The sequence below is a fragment of the Macaca nemestrina genome, chromosome 7 (assembly GCF_043159975.1).
Source record: "Macaca nemestrina isolate mMacNem1 chromosome 7, mMacNem.hap1, whole genome shotgun sequence".
In the NCBI taxonomy this organism is placed as follows: Eukaryota; Metazoa; Chordata; class Mammalia; order Primates; family Cercopithecidae; genus Macaca; species Macaca nemestrina.
The window spans coordinates 134,431,296-134,452,876 of NC_092131.1; the positions used below are offsets into that span (position 1 = coordinate 134,431,296).

Genomic DNA, 21,581 nt, shown 5'->3' on the forward strand with positions numbered 1-21,581 from the left:
CTATAGAGCGTATTATTAAAGAAAAGGACCCACACTAGAAGCATTTTATAGGCATTAGTTCTGAATGTGCTCTGATTATCATTGTGGTTTCATCTGTTCATTTTCTTCTCCTTCAATCTTCAAAGGAGGCTGTCAACTGCCTGATCATAAACTTGACGGCATCATAGTCTGTTCACACTTGTTCCGGAAGCTTCGATTTGCTTGTGAGTTGTACTGTGTATGCATGTGCACATGCTTCTTTTTTAAAAAATCGCTGATCATGTGTGTACACATGCACAGGAGGATGTGTGCACAACCCAAGCATAGTGGCACCAAGGTGGGAATATCTGTTTATATCTTTCTAAAATGAAAAGCACTTTCAATTTATTCCTACATCAGAAAACCTGCAGAGCTTTTCTCCAGTGATTGAAGAGGCATTTGCCTTATTGAAGATCGTAATGCCTCCCTTTTGTGTGCATGCAGTTCCTAAAAGTGTTTAAGACTTGATCACAGAAGAATGTTGCCTATAGCTAGGAATGAAACCTATGGGCAACATGGGGAAAATGGGGGCGTGCTTCTCATTCAGAGCACAACTTCTGCTGATAGCCTTCTGAAGCAACATACTTAAAAGCTGCAATTGTCTTTGGAAGTCTTGTGCTGAATACCACTCTGCTTCCAGCTTTTTATTTTATTTATTTATTTGAGATAGAGTCTCACTCTGTCACCCAGGCTGGAGTGCAATGGCACTATCATGACTCACTGCAGCCTCGACCTCCAGGGCTCAAGTGATCCTCCTGTCTCAGCCTCCCCAGTAGCTAGGATTATAGGCATGCTCCACCATGCCTGGCTAATTTTTGTATTTTTGTGGAGACAGGGTTTTGCCATGTTGCCTAGGCTGGTCTAGAACTCCTAGGCTCAAATGATCTGCCTGCCTCGGCCTCCCAAAGTGCTGGGATTATAGGTGCAAGCCACCACACCTGACCCCCAGCTTCTTGCAGAAATGGCATAGACTTAGGCCAGAAGGGCTCAAGTGTCACTGCTGTCTCTCCCTCTAGCATTGAACATAGGGTCTCTCAGGTCTCTTTGGTGAGGATGGAGGCCACAGGTAGAGTTGGACATGAAAGCCTCTTAGCAAGGTCCTGGGTCATAATTAAAAGAGGTCTGTTTCTCCTCTCTAGCCCAACTCTGCTTCTCTTCTTACTCAGGAATGAGATCAAGGGGATTCCTGTGAGCAAGGTTCTTCCTGGTACCTCACTGGACAACTGGATGAAGAAGAGGGGAAGGAGGAGGCTGCCTGTGCCCCCCAAGACATCAGGTACCCTCCTTATGGTGACTGCAGAGATCCTGGGAAGAGTCAAACAAAGGTTATTCAAATCCAGAGGTGTCTCCTGGACCCAAAGGGGTTCACCAGAGAGGAAGGAGACCACTTGGAAAAGGTATCTCTGGGACACTCGTGTTGCGTACCATTAATCACTAGAGTTCCTCTTTTATCTGTTTGATATATTTGGATTTCAAGTAGAGTTTCATTTGCAAAAAAGTATGAAGCCCACTGTTGTAAGGAAAGGCCAAAGAAATCCCCTGGCAGCTGTGAGAGCAGTGTGGCCAAAGAGTCCCCAATACACTCTTGCACAAAGGGCATCTGGTCCCCTTGGCCTTTGTTCTCTGTCTCCATGACCAACCTAGCCTGTTCAATCAAGCGCCCACTGTCTCCACAGGGCTATGCCCCTTGTTATTCAGGGTGCTGAGGTTGGTAACCTGCAGCCAGCCCCAGGACTCTGGCCCCAGCCCCTTCACCGATGGAGCTAGCAACGAGAAGCGTAGGCGGCAGCTGTGGCAAGAGGCGGATCATGATGGGGCTCCTTAACCAAGCTGGGAAGTGGGATTTTCCTGAAGATCACAGGAGTCCATTCACAATCACACACAAGGGAACAACATGCTCAGACTGGTTTTCCACCTTACTACCTTGGCTGCCGTGTCTGTTTAGGTGGAGGGGACAGGCAGGGACAGGGAATCTTAAGAGGAATACAGGTGTGAGATGGCGGAAGCCGAAACTAAGACACTATCTTTGTGGAGAGGAGGGGTCAGGTTAGTGGCATTTTAGCAGCTGGACTCAATATGCCCTGCTTGCTGACTGGATGTGGGGCTGGGGGTTATCTTATCAGCCTCTGGCTTGATCCACTAACAGGAAGTACAGGAGGAAGAAAGACGAAAGGGATGCAGTTTTGGATATGTTCTGTGGAATTTTGGACCCACGAATCTGAAGCTCACAAAAGAGACTTGGGCTAGAACAATACGGGTTTTGTGCGAAACAGCTGGTAGTTGAGGCAATGGGTGTAGGTATACCTGCCCAGAAAAAGGAGAGGAGAGCCCCATGCTCTTTCGCATTTCCACGGATTGCAGCTTCATCCGGGAATGGCTTCTCCCTTTCCTCTGACCAACATATTCGCATTTCCAGACCCTGCTCAGATAGGTCCAGTGACTTGCCTGAGGCTCTCTCTTCTTCCTGTACTCAAAGAGCCTGGCTCCTAGACGGACCTCAGGCAGTGGCAGTGGGTGTTGCTGAAGACGTAGAACCTTCAGGAAGCATCTCTTGCTTACCGGCACTGAGAGCGCACTAATGCGGTTGGTTTTCTTCTTTTCCTTTGGAACAAAGCGGGGCACTTCCAGGGTGCTCAAACTGCAATCCAGATGGCCGTTTGTCAGGTATAAGGTGAGTTGAGTCAGGGCCAGCTGGTCACTATATGCGAGGTTAAGGCCCGTTGCCCACACCTGATTAAAACAGGAGCGGTAGAAGTGAGGGTGAGATCAGCAAACAGTAGCGAAGGCCCCACCTCTGCCCAACCAGGCCAAACTACATCAGACTAAGTGAAACCAGGGACCACGTGTCTTAATAGAGTAGATGTTTTTGCTTCTGTTTCTACATTGTTCAACTGAGAAATGGAGTCTGATTCAGAAGATTCAACGTTCTTGCGGGAAGGTACAGAAATACTTGGCCAAGACAATCTGACAGAGACGCCAAGCCTTGAAAAGCTCATGTTGACTTTGATTTTTCTGCCCATGGCCTGCAGGTCAGTGCACATGGTCAGTGCCAGGTTTTCTACTGAGAAAATGAGACTGGACAGAAGCTTTGGAGGTTGGGGAACTACCGTAGAGCAGAAAGAGGGGGAAAGAGTGATGAATATGAGAAAGGGCAGTTTGCCCTGATTTTGGAAAAAGCAGTGACAGCCCCTCTGGGAACTTCAATATGATATTTAAGGGAAACTTATGGTTGGCCTCTAAGTCTTAGGTCTATCCCCATTTTCTCATGAGAGTGAAGGGTAATCTTATTTTACCAATCCTACAAGGTCACAGTACTCTCAATTGTCAATTGGTGATAACACCTTATCCTAGCTGTATCACAGTGTTATTAGAAGAATACTATGATGCAATAAAAATAAAAATTCAAATGCTTTAAAAAATAGACCTTAGTTATAAGTTAATGTCAACTGCTAGGTAACTGAGTAATGTCCATTAATTCGTTTGACAAATATTTACTGAGCAGCTACTATGTGCTAAACTGGCAATGATAAAAGTAGATCATGTGTTACTTCTTCCCTCTCCTGTGGCAGATCAACGTTAATTGCCCTTGTCATCCTGTACCCCCACATTGAATCCAGAAGCACCCCTGGAATCCTCCTCAGTTCAATGTTCAAGGCATATCATCGTCCTAGTCACTGGAGAGTCAAAGGTAAATAGGCATAGGTCCTGCCATCACGAAGGTGGAGACAGGCTGGGTGGCTCACACCTGTAATCCCAGCACTTTGGGAGGCCCAGGCGGGAGAATCACCTGAGACTAGCCTGGCCAACATGGCAAAATGCCATGTCTACTAAAAATACAAAAGTTAGCTGGGCAGAGTGGCGTGCGCCTGTAATCTCAGATACTTGGGAGGCTGAGGCATGAGAATCGCTTGAACCTGGGAGGCAGAGGTTTCAGTGAGGCGAGATCACACCACTATACTCCAGCCTGGGTGGCAGAGTGAGACTCCATCTCAAAAAAAAAAAAAAGAAAGTGAAGACAGATGGACAGATACATACATATCCCATTAAACAATACAATGTTATATGTGATAAAATAATGGTGGTGGAAAAAGTACTATTGAAGCAGAAAGAAAGGACAGATTGGATTTGTCTAATGAAGTCAGGGCTGCATCATGAAGGTGACATTTGAGCTTTAAACAGGCAACAAAAACAAGACTGGCCCAGTGTATCAAGTACCTACAGTTTTATGAAGCTGGGTGCTTTATAAATATCTCGGATCTCTGTGGCAGCCTAAAAAATAACAACCCCGGCCGGGCGCGGTGGCTCAAGCCTGTAATCCCAGCACTTTGGGAGGCCAAGACGGGCGGATCACGAGGTCAGGAGATCGAGACCATCCTGGCTAACCCGGTGAAACCCCATCTCTACTAAAAAATACAAAAACCTAGCCGGGCGAGGTGGCAGGCACCTGTAGTCCCAGCTACTCGGGAGGCTGAGGCAGGAGAATGGCGTAAACCCGGGAGGCGGAGCTTGCAGTGAGCTGAGATCCGGCCACTGCACTCCAGCCTGGGTGACAGAGCGAGACTCTGTCTCAAAAATAAAAATAAAAATAAAAATAACAACCCCATGTCACAGATGAAGAAACTGAGGTTCAGGGAGGTACCCAAGTCCACTGAATTAGGAAGTGGTGGTGTTGGGATCTGAATCCAATTCTACCTGACTCCAAGTCTATGTTCTTCCCATTCCCTGATCCTGGCCCAGCCAATCCTTATCCTGTGTAACAGTTCTCCAGTGAAATTAGAAACTAAAGTTGCAGAAGATCAGAACATGTTTGTGTTTAATATAAGACATGCCATGAAAATGTCTTGTGGAGAAAACATGAAGTATTTCTGGAGTATGCTGTAATTAGCATAATGCATTTTCACTGTAGGAAGTTGGAAACTAACACATTTTCATGAAGACTTGATTAAACAGTTTTTCCTCTTAGAAGGCCTACATTTGCCCCACTCACCAACTCTGTGTGTTAAAATACATAATACATCTGCCCTAGAGTGGACTCCTTTCAAACAAATCTAGCAGTGAGTGACTTGAGTAAGCATTGAATGTAAATGGTGTCATTATAAGGATATTAAGAGGTCAAGCTGTCAAGGCCCCTTGCTAAACTGAAGCTAATTTCAGGAGTCATATTCGCACAGTAATACCCTTTTATAATAGCAAATAAATCACATTTGCAACAATTGTTAAAAACTAACTGCCAAGTATCTGTTGCAGTTGTAAATATCCTATTTGTCAACTTAAATATTTCCTGCTGTATAGCATGAAATGTAAACCAGATGGGGACAGCTACTTTCCCTTTATATGAGAAAGTGAACTTGCTATTCTTGCAAGTCAGACTTTTTTTTCCGAGTTTCTATTTTGAGGTTTTAGTGTCCTTGATCAAAGGGAAACATATATAACAAACATTATTAATATTTATGTTAATAATATTAATGCTTTGGTAATTAGGATTTTAATAGGAAGGCAGCACAGTGTAGGGGAAAGAGTGAGAACCAAGGAGTCAGAGAGCTTAAATCTGGACCTCACAGTGGGAACTGCAATGAGTTGGTTAAGCTCTCTTAAGCTAAGTGTAAAAGGAGCAAAATCTCAGTATCCTTAAGTGTAAAAGGAGCAAATGATAGTACTGACAGGGTTTTGTAAACAAAATAAATGCACATGAAATTGCCTTATAATTATTTTTTATTTTATTATTATTATTTTTTGAGACGGAGTCTCACTCTGTCGCCCAGGCTGGAGTGCAGTGGTGCAAACTCGGCTCACTGCAACCTCCGCCTCCCAGGTTCAAGCAATTCTCTGCCTCAGCCTCCGGAGTAGCTGGGATTATAGGCGCCTGCCACCACGCCCGGTTAATGTTTTTGTATTTTTAGTAGACATGGGGTTTCACCGTCTTGGCCAGGCTGGTCTTATACTCCTGACCTTGTGATCCACCCACCTCGGCCTCCCAAAGTGCTGAAATTACAGGTATGAGCCACCACACCCAGCCTTTACTGAACTTTATAATTTATAAGGCAGGCCGGGTGCAGTGGCTTATGCCTGTAATTTCAGCACTTTGGGAGGCCAAGGTGAGAAGCTGCTTGAGGCCAGGAGTTCGAGACAATCCTGGGCAACATAACGAGACCCCAACTCTATTTAATAAAAATAGGGAAAAAAATAAAATTAAACAAATAAAGTTCATTACAGATGCTTTTTATGATGACTAAACATTTCCTTTCAGAGCAGATTCTTAGGAGGCATGTTGTCCGTTGTCTATGTTAGCTATTAGGTCACCCCTTTAATAACTGTTTTCCCCATTGGCAATTGTTCTATTGAACCTCACAACAACTTAATCCAGTAGGTGGGTAGGTTTGTGCCAGGTTGGTATTACTCTATCTCCATTTTATGGATGAAGATACTGAGATAAAAAAAAGCAGCCTAATAGTTTGCCTAAGATCATACAGCACAGACCAGAACTCTGTTTCTAGAGCTGAAATACTTTTGCTTCCTCTGGCTGCCCTAACCCCTTGGTTCTCAAAGGAAACAGGAGGACAAATTTCCTTCAGCCTTTTCCTCAACAGCAGGCTTGCCTGATTTGCTCAGATAATTGTTCTGTTCTCCATCTGGTCTTTCCATTGAAGACACCGCCTGAGGCATGCTTGTTTTGTGCACAGGGGTTCCTATCTCCCCCTCTAGACTATCAGCCCTTTAGGGGATGCTGCCAAGTCTTTGTCTTCCTGCAGCACCTAGTGTCTGGGGCAGGGCACACAGCAGGGTGCATTCGCAATTCCAGTGTTTCACTGTGAACTCCTCCTCCATAACTTTCAGGGAGTGAGATCCAGGTGGGTCACTTGAGGCTGGTTTCAGATTCAAATGCAGCAAATATTCACTGAGCACCTCCTCCGTGCCAGGCCCATGTGTTCTCACACCTCTCATTTAATAATATTCTTGTATTTTTAGTAGGGAGGGGGTTTCACCATGTTGGCCAGACTGGTCTCCAACTCCTGACCTCAAGTGATCCACCCACCTCGGCCTCCCAAAGTGCTGGGATTACAGGCATGAGCAACGCACCCAGCCCATTTAGTCCTATTCTTGATTTGGGACTCTGATGTTAACTTTAGAACCTCATCTCTCAGCACTAGGTATTCTTGTCCCACTTTAGGTGAGCAATGATGGGGGCCTGAACAAAGCATTATGAGTGGGTATGGGAGACGTGGATGAATTTGAAATGTTTATGCGGTGGCTTTGACATGACTTGCTTATGATGACTTATAATAACTGGCTTGACAGGTTAATTGATTAGATGTGAGGGTGAGGGAAAAATATCACTGAAGGTTAGGGCTGGAAAGACCCTTAAAAATCACCTAATACAGTCAGTTTATAAATGGAGTGATTGTGGCATGAAAAGTGAAGTGGTTGCCCTAGGTTGCAGAATCAGGTGTCAAAGGTGAGTGATGAGAACCTAAGATGTCTCAGCTGTCAGTCAGAAATCACTTGTTGCCAGTTGTTTGACTGATTGATGATATTCAAAGGTCATTTTATTAAAAATGGTTAGAATGCTACCGAGGTTTATATCAAGGTCTTAAGAACACAAGGAATATAAAAATAATGATTTCAGCATTACTTATATTACTGAAACACTGTTGCTGTCCAACATTTTGGCAGTGGCTAAAACGATTATGACACATCCAAGTGATGGGATAGTCTGATATAATTAGAGACAGTGGTTGTGAGTAACCTTTGATGATTTAGGAAGATGCACAAAACAGCAAGAGGAGGATAGAAAGTTACATAAGCAACATGACTTCAGCTTTGCAAAACTAATATATGTAGAAAAGACTAGATGAGAATATAACAAAATGTTACCAATGTTAACATTAGCAGAATCATAACTGCAACTGTATATAGACTTTCATTTATATTCTAGATCTGCTCTATCAAATATGGTAGCCACTAGCCACATGTGGCAATTGAGCAATTGAAATGGTACAAATACACACCAGATTTTGAAGACTGAGGATGTAAAAAAGAATGCATAATATCTCATTAATAAGAAAGTATTAATAAGATAATTATAAAATCACTGCTGCCTTGACCTCCTGGGCTCAAGTGATCCTCCCGCCTCAGCCTCCTGAGTAGCTAGGACTATAGGTTTGCACCACCAAACCCTGCTCCTTTTCTTTTTTCTTTTCTTTTCTTCTCTTTTCTTTTCTTTCTTCTTCTTCTTCTTTTTTTTTTTTTTTTTGGTACAGACAAGATCTTGTTGCCCAGGCTGGTCTCAAACTCATGGGTTCAAACGATACTTCCGCCTTGGCCTCCCAAAGTGTTGGGATTGCAGACCTGAGTCACTGCACCCGGCCAAATTCTATTTCTATTGGATTGGTTGTAACGAAGTGCATTGTAACCTGCAAAGGAGCAGGGCCAGTGGGGCGGGGAGGGCAGAAGTGCTGCAGAGGCCCCTGCTGTCCACTGCCCTGACTGCTACTGCACCGGATGCCATGTGAACCAAAGCTGCATCTGGAGGCCTGGGCATGTGAGAGCCAGCAGACAGGGCAGGAGTCAGGCAGAGGTGAGCTTGCCCAGAATTGTTCTGTTTCCAGGATCTGGGCCGCAAGCTTTGAGATGACAATGTAGCGACATGCTTCTGTGTGGGGAGGGGTGGGAGGGAAGCCCGGTCTTGAGCCCTTTTTGCCTGAGGTGTTCTCGGCAGATGGAGGCTGCCTGCTCACCCCTGCTGCTTCTGCCTCTTTCTGGTGACAGGCGGGATGAATGGGTGGCAGAGCACACAGATGTGGGCAGATGTGCTCAGGCCCTACATTCTGTGCAAATAAAGTTCTTAGCAAAGGATTTGGTGTGGCCTCTTGCCATCTTTCTCCTATGGGCATCAGGGCACGTATGGGACTCAGACACTAATTTATAGATCAAATAACACTCACTGAAGAATCAGGATTTCAGAGCTTTATGAATCCATAGATGCTCTGCAGACTCATCTCAAAGTTTTCTTGTCTTCTTCTTCCTCTTTTTCTTTTTGTAAGAAGAACCAGAGATTTCAGACAGGATAAATGACCCACTAAAGGCCCCAGCTTTTGGTATCAGGTTCTGAGACAAATATCTGTGACCCAAAAGAAGTTGCCTCTCTGGGCCACACTTTCTTTAACTAATCACTCACTGGGGATAGTAGGCTGGGTGAATCCTCCCTCTGTTGCCACCAGATGCATCTATGAGGCTAACAGGGAATTGTGTATATTTATTATATTGCCGAGAATTTTTTAAAAGACAGGCCCTCCAAATAAGCCCACTCTGAGACATGCAGCACTAAGAATTCACCCACGCCAGAAATGGCATCCAGCCTTCAGCGCGAACTGTGATGCACGGCCCACGATGTTCAGTAGCTGGTTGGCCAAGGGATGTGTGAGTCACCTCTGCCCATGTTCACAGCATTCACAGCCCCAATCCGACAGAAAATCCAGTGTTGGACCACTTGATTTTTTCTAGAGTAAAACCAAGTGCTCAGTCACCTGCCCAGCTCCTCTGGTTGGTAGAGAATACAGCCACGGGTGGGCCATGGTTCCCTCTGTTTTACTGGTTTGGCTAAGTACACAGCCAAGGGCTTATTTCCTTCTTACAGCTGTGGAGGCTGGGAATGCACTGGAGAGTGATGAGTGGAGGAGTGATGTGAGCTAACTTATGTGACTCTGACTGCAGTGACAAGAGGCCCTGAGGGGGCAAGGATGGAAGCAGGAAGTCCAGTTAGGAAGACTTGCAGTAATTGAGGTGAGAGATGATGGTGGCTGGACCGCACTGGTAACTGGAAGGTGGGAGAAGTGGTTGTGTTATAGATATTTTTCAAAAGTAGAACCAAAAGGATTTATTGATGGATTGGATGTGCAGTATGAGAAAAAGGAGCCAAAAGTGTCTCCAGAACTTCCACCCTGAAGAAAATGGAAGAATAGCGTTACCATTTCCCACTGGGGCAGAATGCCAGAGAAATAGCTTGGAAAGTAAAATCAAGATTTCAGGTTTGGGGGTGTTAAGTTTGAGATGCCTTTGTTAAAGCATGTTATAGAGGGTGGGTTGAAATCTCAGGCACTTTTTCTCAGAATCAGTTCCCGGGAGGGAAGCAGCTTTTTCTCTGCTCTCACTTCTGGGCCTGGGGCTCAAGATTCTCCTGGGTTGGTGAGAAGCGAGGTCTATAGGACCTGAGGCCTTCCCCAGGGGAGAAGGCAGAGGCAGCTCAGCCCACTTCTCATCACGTTTAGGGAGATGCAGTAAGGTGGAGAAGGACAGGGGCAGCTTGTTAGGGGAAAAGAAACGACAGTAGCTTGAGAGTAATGGGATTGGAGGGGACCACGGCTTGGGAGAGGTGGATGGCTTTCTCAGGACAGACACTGCCCTGGACCAGAGTCACAGGACCTCGCTGGGAGTGCTGGCCTTGTGGTCTTAAGCAACTTCTTTCCCCTCTCTGGGCCTGTTTCCTTGTCTATTAATACAGGCCTGATGGGATCTCTCCCTGAGGGATACGTGTGGATTCAGTGGCTAAATGAGATAGTGTGTGAGACTATTACTACAGAGGCCTGGCAGAGATAAATCTGTTTTGGGTCCTGACCACTTCTTCCCCATCTAACTGTTGGGAGCAGAGTTGGAGCAGGTGTAAGAATTCACTTGCTTCTTGACTTCTGTGTTCTTGCCTGCTTCTCAGAGACAGGGAGCGCATTTAACTCTTTGCAGATGCTATTTAAGTACAGGCTTCAGAATTCCAGCTATTATAAAGAGAACATGTTTTCTTAGGCAGTTACTAAGTGACATCTTTTTTTCCCACTTGGATCACTGAATCTCCAGATAGCATGGAGCTCTCCATTGTGGTAAACAACACACCTCATGCTTAATTTTAAAGGAGTTGTTACACCCCACTATAAGAATTTTCAGTTAGTAAAATATTAATGTGATTATGGTATTTGGTAAGAGTTGTTTGCATGACATTAAAATGCAATAGGCAGAGGGGAGAGCAGCCGCTTGGCTTGTTGCCACCTGGTGGCAGCTGCTGGGATAGCCCGGACTCTTGGAGAAGTGAAGAACAGCGGTTGTCACTGTACAGGGCAGTCACCCCGGTCAGCAATTGAGCCTCGTGGTGTTCAGCATAGAGGCTTTCCCCTCTGTCTCTATTAATCCTACTAATCTTTTTGGGCATGACTTAAATCGCAGCTCCTTGAAACTATCTTTGAGCAACCAGAGCTTCCATCTCTGTACCAATCCCCTTGGACACTGCCTTTTATGGGGTGTTTGGAGTCGGTGGGGTAAGAGGCTGCAAACCATCTGTGCCCCGCCACTTAACACTCAGGGCCAGGCGTACCTAAGGCTTCCATGATTTTCAAAGGCCTTCAAAACTTTTGGATTCTGAAAAAAAAAAAAAAATTCCTGGCTCCCAAATATGAAAAGAAAACTGCAAAATAACAATGTTTTAAAAATAGCAACCAAATGGAACATGTCAGTCAGGTACAACACAACACTTACACAGTTATGTGTAAGTCATGTTCCATGATTATCCTCATGGAATAGATGAAATGGATTTTAATACATTTGATACGATGTAGGATGGAATCTCTAAAACTAAAAATACTCAGGGCTCAGGGAAGTCTTAACCAGCACTGTTCTGGCCGACTGAGAATGACCTCCATCCTTCTCATCTCTTCATCTTATGGGTGAGGACTCTGAGAGGTGAAATGACTTCTCAGGTCCCACATTTAGGGGAGGAACTAGAATCAAAGCCCAAGTTCCTGACTTCTGGGCTAGTTCTTTCTATGACACTTCATTGCCAGCATTAAATCAATTTCTTTGGAGTGCCAGAAGTTTCTCTGTGACTTTGGAAATTCATTCAGGATATGCAGAAACTATATCTAAAATTAATTTGAGGATCAAAAATGGAAAATCTTGAAACTTAAACTTTCATCAGCAGCCACTGTATTTATATTTTTCACCTTTGTAAAAAAAAATCACAAATCTTTTAATATACTCTTGCCTTCTCTGCTTCCTTTTCTGAGTTTCTTCTGCAGCCTCTATGAATTTATGATGTTCCCTCTATTACTTTCAAGACCCATGGCCCAACTATTGTTTATAAAGATACAGAATATTTTCATTTCTTTTTAAGCATTTCTTTGCTTTTTTATTATGAATTTTTGGAATGCTACTTTCTTATTTTTGACATTAAGCACTAATTTATAAGAAACCTGAAAACACAATTTTTATAACCTATTTCAGGTTTCTAGGACTAGTAATTGTATATGTGCCTTCCATGGCAATTCAATGTAGTAATCCCATACTGTAGATAGTTATTCTCCCTCTTTAATTTCCATGCTGTAAATGGCAGGGCTAGTGAAGGATTCTTTTAGTTGAGAAGTGCTCCTTTACTGTCACTGCAAATGATCTCCAAAAGGCTTCTGTGAGGATTTTCAAAGCAGAAGAGCTCTTGTTCTGTGGATCCCATTGGGGAAGATTCCTATGAACCGCCTTTGATGACCAATGTGCAAAGCAAAATCCTCTCTCGGTAAGGATGAGCATGTGGCATTGGCCCTAATCAGTGCAATGAGTTGGCTGCAGAGTTCCCCTTTCCTTCCCAGTTTCCTTGACAGTTCCAGGAAACCAGAATTTTTAAATAAAGAACAACCTTGGTTGCAGAATATATAGGCAAGAAATATGGACTGTCTGAGCTACGGCCTTAGCGTTGGTCTAGCCCAATCCCCTCAAACCCTAGGCATGGGCTCACAAGGGGAAGAGACTTGGTCAGGAGTAGAGTTCAGACCGGGGTTCAGGGCCCTTGATTTCTAATTCAAGGCAAGTTTGTTTACTTTCGGGAAATTCCTAGAGAGGAGAATGAGACTGAGAGCAAGAACCTCTCTTTTTCATACCTACATCCTGTATAACACCCAGCGCAGCACTCCTGATAGAAGTAGTGCCCAATGAATCTTTGCTGGGTGATTCAATCAAATAACACAAGGAGAAAAATATTCCTTGAAAACACAGATAAGAGATGCTCCTTCACACCCACAAGGATGGTTGAAATAAAAAGACAATAACAAGTGTTGGCAAAGATATGGAGAAACCGGGACCCTTCTATACTGCTAGTGAGGTGGCAAAATGGTACAGCTGATTTGGAAAACAGTTTGACAGTTCCTAAAAAGTTAAACTTTGAGCTACCATTTGACCCATCAGTTCTACTCTTAAGTATATAACCAAGAGAAAGGAAAACATGTTTATGCGAACACTTTTATATGAATGTCCATAGCAACGTTATTCATAACAGTCAAAAAGTGGACACAACTCAAATATCCATTCATTGATGAATAAATCAACAAAATGTGGTATAGCCATACAATGGGATATTATTAAACCATAAAAAGGAACAAAGCATTGATATGTGGTACAACATGATGGAAGCTTGAAAACATTACAGAACCTGAAAGAAACCAGTCACAAAAACCCACCTATTGTATGATCCCATTTATATAAAATGTCTAGAATAGGGAAATCCATAGAGATGGAAAATGGTTTCCAGTGGCTGTGGGGAAGGAGGTATGAGGAGTGACTTCTAATGTATACAGCATTCTTTTTTGGGGTTGAGGAAAATGTTGTAAAATTAGATAATGGTGATGGTTGCACAACTCTGTGAATATACTAAAAACCACTGAAATGTATATTTTAAAAGTGTGAATTTTATAGTGTATGGTATCACACTAAAGCTGTTACATACACACACATTTAGGATGGATACCTGTACAATGTATACGGCCACTTGTTTGAATCTAGTTGAGTGTGAGAATGATGACTGAGTGTGGGAGCTTGTGATAAACCACCTCCCAAACCGCCTTCTGAGTTTATTATAGGTATTAGTCTAAACCTTAAAAAGCTTTGCCAGGTATGGGTAAAAAGTACCTGCTACAGACACGAAAGCAAACTAATGCCCAGTGAGGGTTAATATATGGGACACTATAAGCAGTCATGATCTGGAAGAAAGAATATATATTAGCATAAATCTGGCTCCATCAGCAAAAAGACTCGGCTCTGAGGACAGTGCCACTTTTCTAAAAGGTAATCTGTTGCTTGGACTCACCACAGCAGGCTTTTATTTTGTATCAGTTTCTGGACTGAGAGGGGCTGGACATGGTCAAACCCAGAAGAGAAGGGGCTGCTCAGGTAGCAGGCTGGTGGCTCAGGAAAGCTTTGTCCCAGATGTTTCCACCTTCCTCTTGTCCTCCAGTTGCTCATCCCAGGGGACTCCAAGCACTCTAGACTCCTTCTATGGTGTGGGGCTCCCTGCAAGCTCTATGCCCTCCATGGGGACACTTCCTCAACCCCATCAAGTTAACCCAATAATCCAGTACATCCTAACTAATTTGGTGATGGTAGAGGGTTGAGTCCCAGGTACTACATGCTTATCATAAGGGAACCTTTTGGATTCAGTTATCTGAGAGATGAATCTGGATTCCATGACTTTGCCACTGTTGCCTACAGACTCTGGTGTTTGAAAGATTCAGCACCCTGTCAGGCTAGTAGGACGTCCTTTTGGATAGCAGTGATCTTCTTCATACCTACATCCTGTACAACACCCAGCACAGCACTCTCGATGGAAGTAGTATCTACTTCTATCATGACAGCCTTGCAGCTGTCATGTAGGACAGACTCAAGGAGGGAGACTTGGGAAAGGAAAGAGGAAGGGACACTGATGTAGATTAAGGGCCTATTAAGTGCAAGGCACTGTGGTATTTGCTCCTGTCATCCTCTGAACAACCTTATGAGGTAGGTATTCATACTCCCATTTTATGAAGGGAAAATTGAGGCTCAAAGAACCCAAGAAACGTGCCAAGTTCCATAGCTCAGTGGCAGGGCAAGGATGAAGATCCAGGTTTGCCTAATCCAAAAGGCCAGGTTTTCTCAACTGTGCTTGACCCTCGTGATTGCTCTCGGCCTGGCGAGGGAAACAAACGTTTGGCAGAATGTGAGAGGGCACTGTGATGCTGGCAGCCACAGCAAGAAGCTTCCCCAATTGCCAGACAGCTCTGAAGCCAGGGAAGGCTTGTGATTTACTGTGGGACTTTGGGCAAGTCACTTAACAGCTTTCTGTCTCACCTTTCCCATTATTTGTCTCTAAAGCACTTTGAAAGCCTATGATATAGGAGCTGTATGAGGACAAAGAAATACGGTCCTTCAGTACAGGCAAAAAGCCAAGGTTCCTACCTGTGATCACTAAAAGTCCTGTGGCACTTTCCAGAAACATGTGGGTGGAGCTTTAGGGGCCCTGGGAAAAATTTCAATTGAGTAGATGCTGGCTGAAAGGCACCCTGGAGTTCCACCTGAGTAAATGTTCTACAGTCCCCGCTGGCCTGTCCGGGCTCAGCTGCTGTGGTAGACCTCTGCTCTGCTGAGCTTCACCGCAGAGGCTGCTTTTAACTAACAGGCCCCCTCTGATACCATTTGTCCCTGGGTTCGTTTTCTAGCAAATGAACAAAATGGCATTAAAGGTGGTATTTTCTTCCTCCCTTCCTCTTTTCCTCGTCCTTTTCCTTTACCTCTTCTAAAATTCAATGCACTGTTTCTTAATGTATAGCTTCCTCTCAGGAGAATACACTAGAACGCTATTGAGTCATGGCAGATAAGTGTAAATTCTTAGTTTTAGCTCTACCTGTATCTGCTAAGCATTAAATACAGAATCTTCGAGGCAATTTGTAGAAAATCATCGTGAAATTACGTTCTTCAAATTTCTTTCATTAATAAATGAATAAAAAGTATAAAACATATACATTGGTGCTTTCCCTCAAAATCCGGGATAATGTATTCCTTGGTATGCCATAAGTCTTTCATATGAATGGAAGTTTCACAGTGCCATTTCTTTGAGAAATGTCTTTCCATTGAGCCTCTTCAGAAATGTCCTTGTGTCCTGCACACTTCTATTTGACTTCGGAACTTAGTTGCTGCCACGTGGCATTTGAAATATGCTCCCTCCAATTCTGGGGAAGAGCTGCAGGGGAACACAGTTGTCCTCCCTGGTGGTAACTGCTAATGACAGGGAAACTCCCTGTTCTTCTTTATATTTCCTACCTGTGTCCTCTGTAAGGGAGGTGAATTTTGTTGCATTATTTGGACTTGTATTGGTTCCTGACTACCGGATCAAACTCCAGTAGGTTGTTTCAATAGCATTTACATATTAAGACATTTGTGGAGACATCTACAAAGATTAAAAAACAAGCCAGGTGTGGCGGCTCGTGCCTGTAATCCCAGCACTTTGGGAGGCTGAGGCGGGTGGATCACCAGGTCAGGAGTTCGAGACCAGCCTTGCCACATGGTGAAACCCCGTCTCTACTAAAAATACAAAAATTAGTCTGGTGTGGTGGCACATGCCTGTAACCCCAGCTACTCGGGAGGCTGAGGCAGGAAAATTGCTTGAACCCAGGAGGCAGAGGTTGCAGTGAGCCGAGACTGCACCACAGCACTCCAGCCTGGGCGACAAGAGTGAGACTCCGTCTCAAAAACAAACAAACAAAAAAACAGACATAAGGTAGGTACTCTGGGGTGGGATAGGAATGTAACATGACAGGGGAAGACAAAGTCTTTAAGAAGAGAAGCAATTTCATTTATTTATTTATTTATAAGGTCTCAGAACAATAGGGAACACAATGAATCTTATGTTTAAGAAAGCAAAATATATGTTTAAAGGAATATATATATTGCTAAAACAGTTCCATTTATGCAAAAGATTCATGTAACTTGATAAAGGTTTTCAGGGATTTTAAAGGATTTTAAGTGCTGTGTTAGACTGTACTAGTAACAGATGTTCAACGACATGTTTAAGTTTTTGTTTTACTGAAAAAGCAATGGATTATCTGATATTTCCTTTTTTTAAAAAAATCATACCAAAGCCACCACTTTCCAAATATAATTCAAATTCATTATTTCTAAGAAACATAAATAATTTAAAATGACAGAAGGGCTCTTAAAAATAAATATTACTATAGTGAATTTAGAAGATTTTGTTTGCTAAACATCCCTTTCAGAATCCCAGGCTTTTGTGTCACTTCTTGTTCTTTTTCTATGAAGACAGATGGTGTCAGTAATTGCCTATATATTTAATTAAGTTAAAAAGCTACATAGTAAGGTTTTGTCAAAAAAGTTTGAAATTTTGTGCTATGAGCAAAGAAAGCAAAGGAAGCAGAAATTGGTAGCATAAGACACCATTCCTTACCAAATATGCATTTTGATATCCATATGTGTTGGAATGTGAGATTGCATTTTTTCAAGCTAATTGTAAGAATAAAGACATTTATCTTGAAAGATAAATCCCATAATAGATATCTAGATGGCATTTATCTTACACTTTTGACCAGCTAGATGGGAATGACTCTACCTGTTGTCCCCATCACCTCCCACCTTGACCCAATACTTAAGTGGTTGCCCTAAACTCTGCTGAGATGCAGGTTTTTGCCTGGAATTTCTCACCTAGCAGGCTAATCATTGTGAAATTATTATGGGGGAGAAAGCAGTAGCTACTTGTAGAAAGTGGTTTGGAAAACTGACTTAACCATTCTTGTGGTGTCTGTTTTCAATGTTTCCATCCCGTGAATCCACCTTCTGGCTTAATGGCAATATGGCACTCCCAGCTGTGGTGCTGTCTATGGGCTGCACATTTAAACTCTTAAAGCTTAAAAATGGCTACCACAACACTGATTTTATTCCATTTCACTTAGTCATTAACATTTAATGATTACCTTATGTGCTGAGCACAAGGATGGAATATATTAAAAAAATAGGAGATGTGTTTTCTGGCTTTAAGCTGTTCAACTCAATTCAACAAGCATATTGAGGACATATAAGAGAAACATACGTTTTCTTTGGTGATAGTGGTGGGTGGGGGGGATACTTACAGAGCAAGTCACTATCAATCCAGTGCAGTACCACAGTGAGTATGTGTTGTGAGAGAAAGAACACAGGCGTGGCAGCCAAATAAGTCACAGTCTGAACCCTGGATTTGCCACATAATAGCTGTTCATGTGGCCTTGAACATGTCACTCTAGTCTCAGTTTCCTCGTTTGTAAATTAGGGATAATAATACTTCTCAGGATGTGAGGATTAGGGTTACTACATGTAAAATACATAACAGAGTGGCGCATGACAAAAATACAATAAGTAGTTAGTATTATCATTCATAATTACTCTGGCCATCAGTGCTATACTTCAGATCTGAGCTAGGGCTAGAAGATGAAGTGGCACTTTAAGGGGGATCCATGATGAGTTGGACTTTGAAATATGTTTTGAAGGAAGCGAAGTTGTATATCAGCAGAGAAAAAGGGAAAAGCAAATTGTAGGAATGAAGGTAATATGTGGGAGGTAGGATGATAATGCTTTTATTTATTTTATTTTAGTCCATAAGTTACTGGGGTACAGGTGGTATTTGGTTACATGAGTAAGTTCTTTAGCAGTGATTTGTGACATTTTGGTGCACCCATCACCCGAGCAGTATACACTGCACCATATTTGTGGTCTTTTATCCCTCGCCCCCATCCTGCTCTTTCCCCCAAGTCCCCAAAGTCCATTGTATCATTCTTATGCCTTTGCGTCCTCATAGCTTAGCTCTCACATATCAGTGAGAACATACGATGTCTGGTTTTCCATTCCTGAGTTACTTCACTTAGAATAACAGTCTCCAGTCTCATCCAGGTCACTACAAATGCTGTTAATTCATTCCGGTTTATGGCTGCATAGTATTCCATCATATATATACACACACATACACACACACACACACATATATATATATACATACATATATATACACACACACACAGTTTCTTTATCCACTTGTTGATTGATGGGCATTTGGGTTGGTTCCATGATTTTGCAATTGTGAATTGTGCTGCTATAAATACGAATGTGCAAGTATCTCTTTTGAATAATGACTTCTTTTCCTCTGGGTAGATATCCAGTAGTGGGACTTCTGGACCAAATGGTAGTTCTACTTTTAGTTCTTCAAGGAATCTCCACACTGTCTTCTATAGTGGCTGTACTAGTTTACATTCCCACCAGCAGTGTAGAAGCATTCCTTGTACACCACATCCATGCCAACATCTACTGTTTTTTGATTTTTTGATTATGGCCATTCTTGCAGGAGTAAGGTGATATTGCATTGTGGTTTTGATTTGCATTTCCTTGATCATTAGCGATGTTGAGCACTTTTTCTTTTTTCTTTTTTTTTTTGTAGATGGAGTTTTGCTCCTGTTGCCCAGGCTGGAGTGCAATGGCGTGATCTTGACTCACCACAACCTCCACCTCCTGGATTCAAGTGATTCTCCTGCCTCAGCCTCCCGAGTAGCTGGGATTACAGGCGTGCACCACCATGCCTGGCTAATTGTGTATATTTAGTAGAGATGGGGTTTCTCTATGATGGTCAGACTGGTCTCGAATTCCCGACCTCAGGTGATCTGCCCGCCTCGGCCTCCCGAAGTGCTGGGATTAAAGGCGTGAGCCACCATGCCTGGACTTTTTCATGTTTATTGGCCATTTATATATCTTCTTTTGAGAACTGTCACTTCATGTCCGTAGCCTACTTTTTGATGGGATTCTTCTTTTCTTACTGATTTGAGTTTGTTGTAGATTCTGGATATTAGTCCTTTGTCAGATGTATAGACTGTGAAGACTTTCTTCCACTCTGTGGGTTGTCTGTTTACTCTGCTGACTGTTGCTGTGCAAATGCTCTTTCGTTTAATTAGGCCCCAGCTATTTATCTTTGTTTTTATTGCATTTGCTTTCGGGTTCTTGGTCATGAAATCCTTGCCTAAGCCAATGTCTACAAGGATTTTTCCAATGTTATCTTCTAGAATTTTTATAGTTTCAGGTCTAAGGTTTAAGTCCTTAATCTATCTTGAGTTGATTTTTGTATAAGGTGAGAGATGAGTATCCAGTTTCATTCTCCTAAATATGGCTAGCCAATTATCCCAGCACCATTTATTGAAAAGGGTGTCATTTCCCACTTTATGTTTTTGTTTGCTTTGTCAAAGATTAGTTGGCTGTAAGTATTTGGGTTTATTTCTTGGTTCTCTATTTAGTTCCAGTGGTCTATGTGCTTATTTTTATACCAGTACCATGCTGCTTTGGTGACTATGGCCTTATAGTATAATTTGAAATCAGGTAGTGTGATGCCTCCAGATTTGTTCTTTTTGCTTAGTCTTGCTTTGGCTCTCTGGGCTAATTTTTGGTTCCATATGAATTTTAGAATTGTTTCTTCTAATTCTGTGATGAAGGATGGTGGTATTTTGATGGGGATTGCATTGAATTTGTAGATTGCTTTTGGCAGTATGGTCATTTTCACAATATTGATTCTACCCATCCATGAGCATGGGATGTGTTTCCATTTGTTTGTGTCATCTGTGATTTCTTTCAGCAGTATTTTGTAGTTTTCCTTGTAGAGGTCTTTTGACTCCTTGGTTAGGTATATTCCTAAGTATTCTTTTTTTTTTTTTTTTTTTTTTTGCAGCTATTGCAAAAGGGGTTGAGTTCTTAATTTGATTTTCCACTTGGTTGCTGTTGGTATATAGAAGAACTACTGATTTGTGTATATTAATCTTGTATCTGGAAACTTTGCTGAATTCTTTTATCAGTTCTAGGAGCTTTCTGGAGGAGTCCTTAGGGTTTTCAAGGTAAATGATTGTATCGTCAACAAACAGTGACAGTTTGACTTCCTTTTTACCAATTTGGAGGCTCATTATTTCTTTCTCTTGTCTGATGGCTCATTATGATTGCTCTGGCTAGGACTTCCAGTACTATGTTAAAGAGGACTGGTGAGAGTGGGCATCCTTGTCTTGTTCCAGTTCTCAGAGGGAATGCTTTCAACTTTTCCCCATTCAGTATTATGTTGGCTGTGGGTTTGTCATAGATGGCTTTTATTACATTAAGGTATGTCCATTGTATGCCAATTTTGCTGAGAGTTTTAATCATAAAGGAATGCTTGATTTTGTCGAATGCTTTTTCTGCATCTATTGAGATGATCATGTGACTTTTGTTTTTAATTCTGTTTATGTGATGTATCACATTTATTGACTCGCATATGTTAAACCATCCTTGCATCCCTGGTATAAAACCCACTTGATCATGGTAGATTATCTTTTGGATATGTTGTTGGATTTGGTTAGCTAGTATTTTGTTAAAGATTTTAGCATCAATGTTCATCAAGGATATCGGTTTCCTGGTTTTGGTATTAGGGCAATGCTGACTTCATAAAATGAATCAGGGAGGGTTTCTTCTTTCTCTATCTTGTGGAATAGCGTCAAAAGGATTGGTACCAATTCTTCTTTGAATGTCTGGTACAACTCTGCTGTGAATACATCTGGTCTTGGACTTTTTTTGTTGGTAACTTTTAAAGTACCATTTCAATCTCTTTGCTTGTTATTGGTCTGTTCAGGGTATCTAATTCTTCCTGATTTAAGCTAGGAGGGTAGTATTTTTCCAGGAATTTATCCATCTCTTCTAGGTTTTCTAGTTTATGTGCATTAAGGTGTTCATAGTAGCCTTCAATGATC

General features: G+C 42.6%; 1 protein-coding gene across 11 annotated transcripts in view; it reads right to left on the minus strand.

Moving 5' to 3' along the window:
- Positions 1–21,581, minus strand: part of LOC105488099 (IQ motif containing H) — a 257,039-nt gene that overhangs the window by 34,584 nt on the left and 200,874 nt on the right. For all 11 annotated transcript variants that reach the window (XM_071101152.1, XM_071101156.1, XM_071101155.1 and 8 more), the window contains one exon: positions 2,578–2,748. In XM_071101152.1, the coding sequence (XP_070957253.1) occupies positions 2,578–2,748 (171 nt within the window). The remainder of the gene's footprint in view (positions 1–2,577; positions 2,749–21,581) is intronic.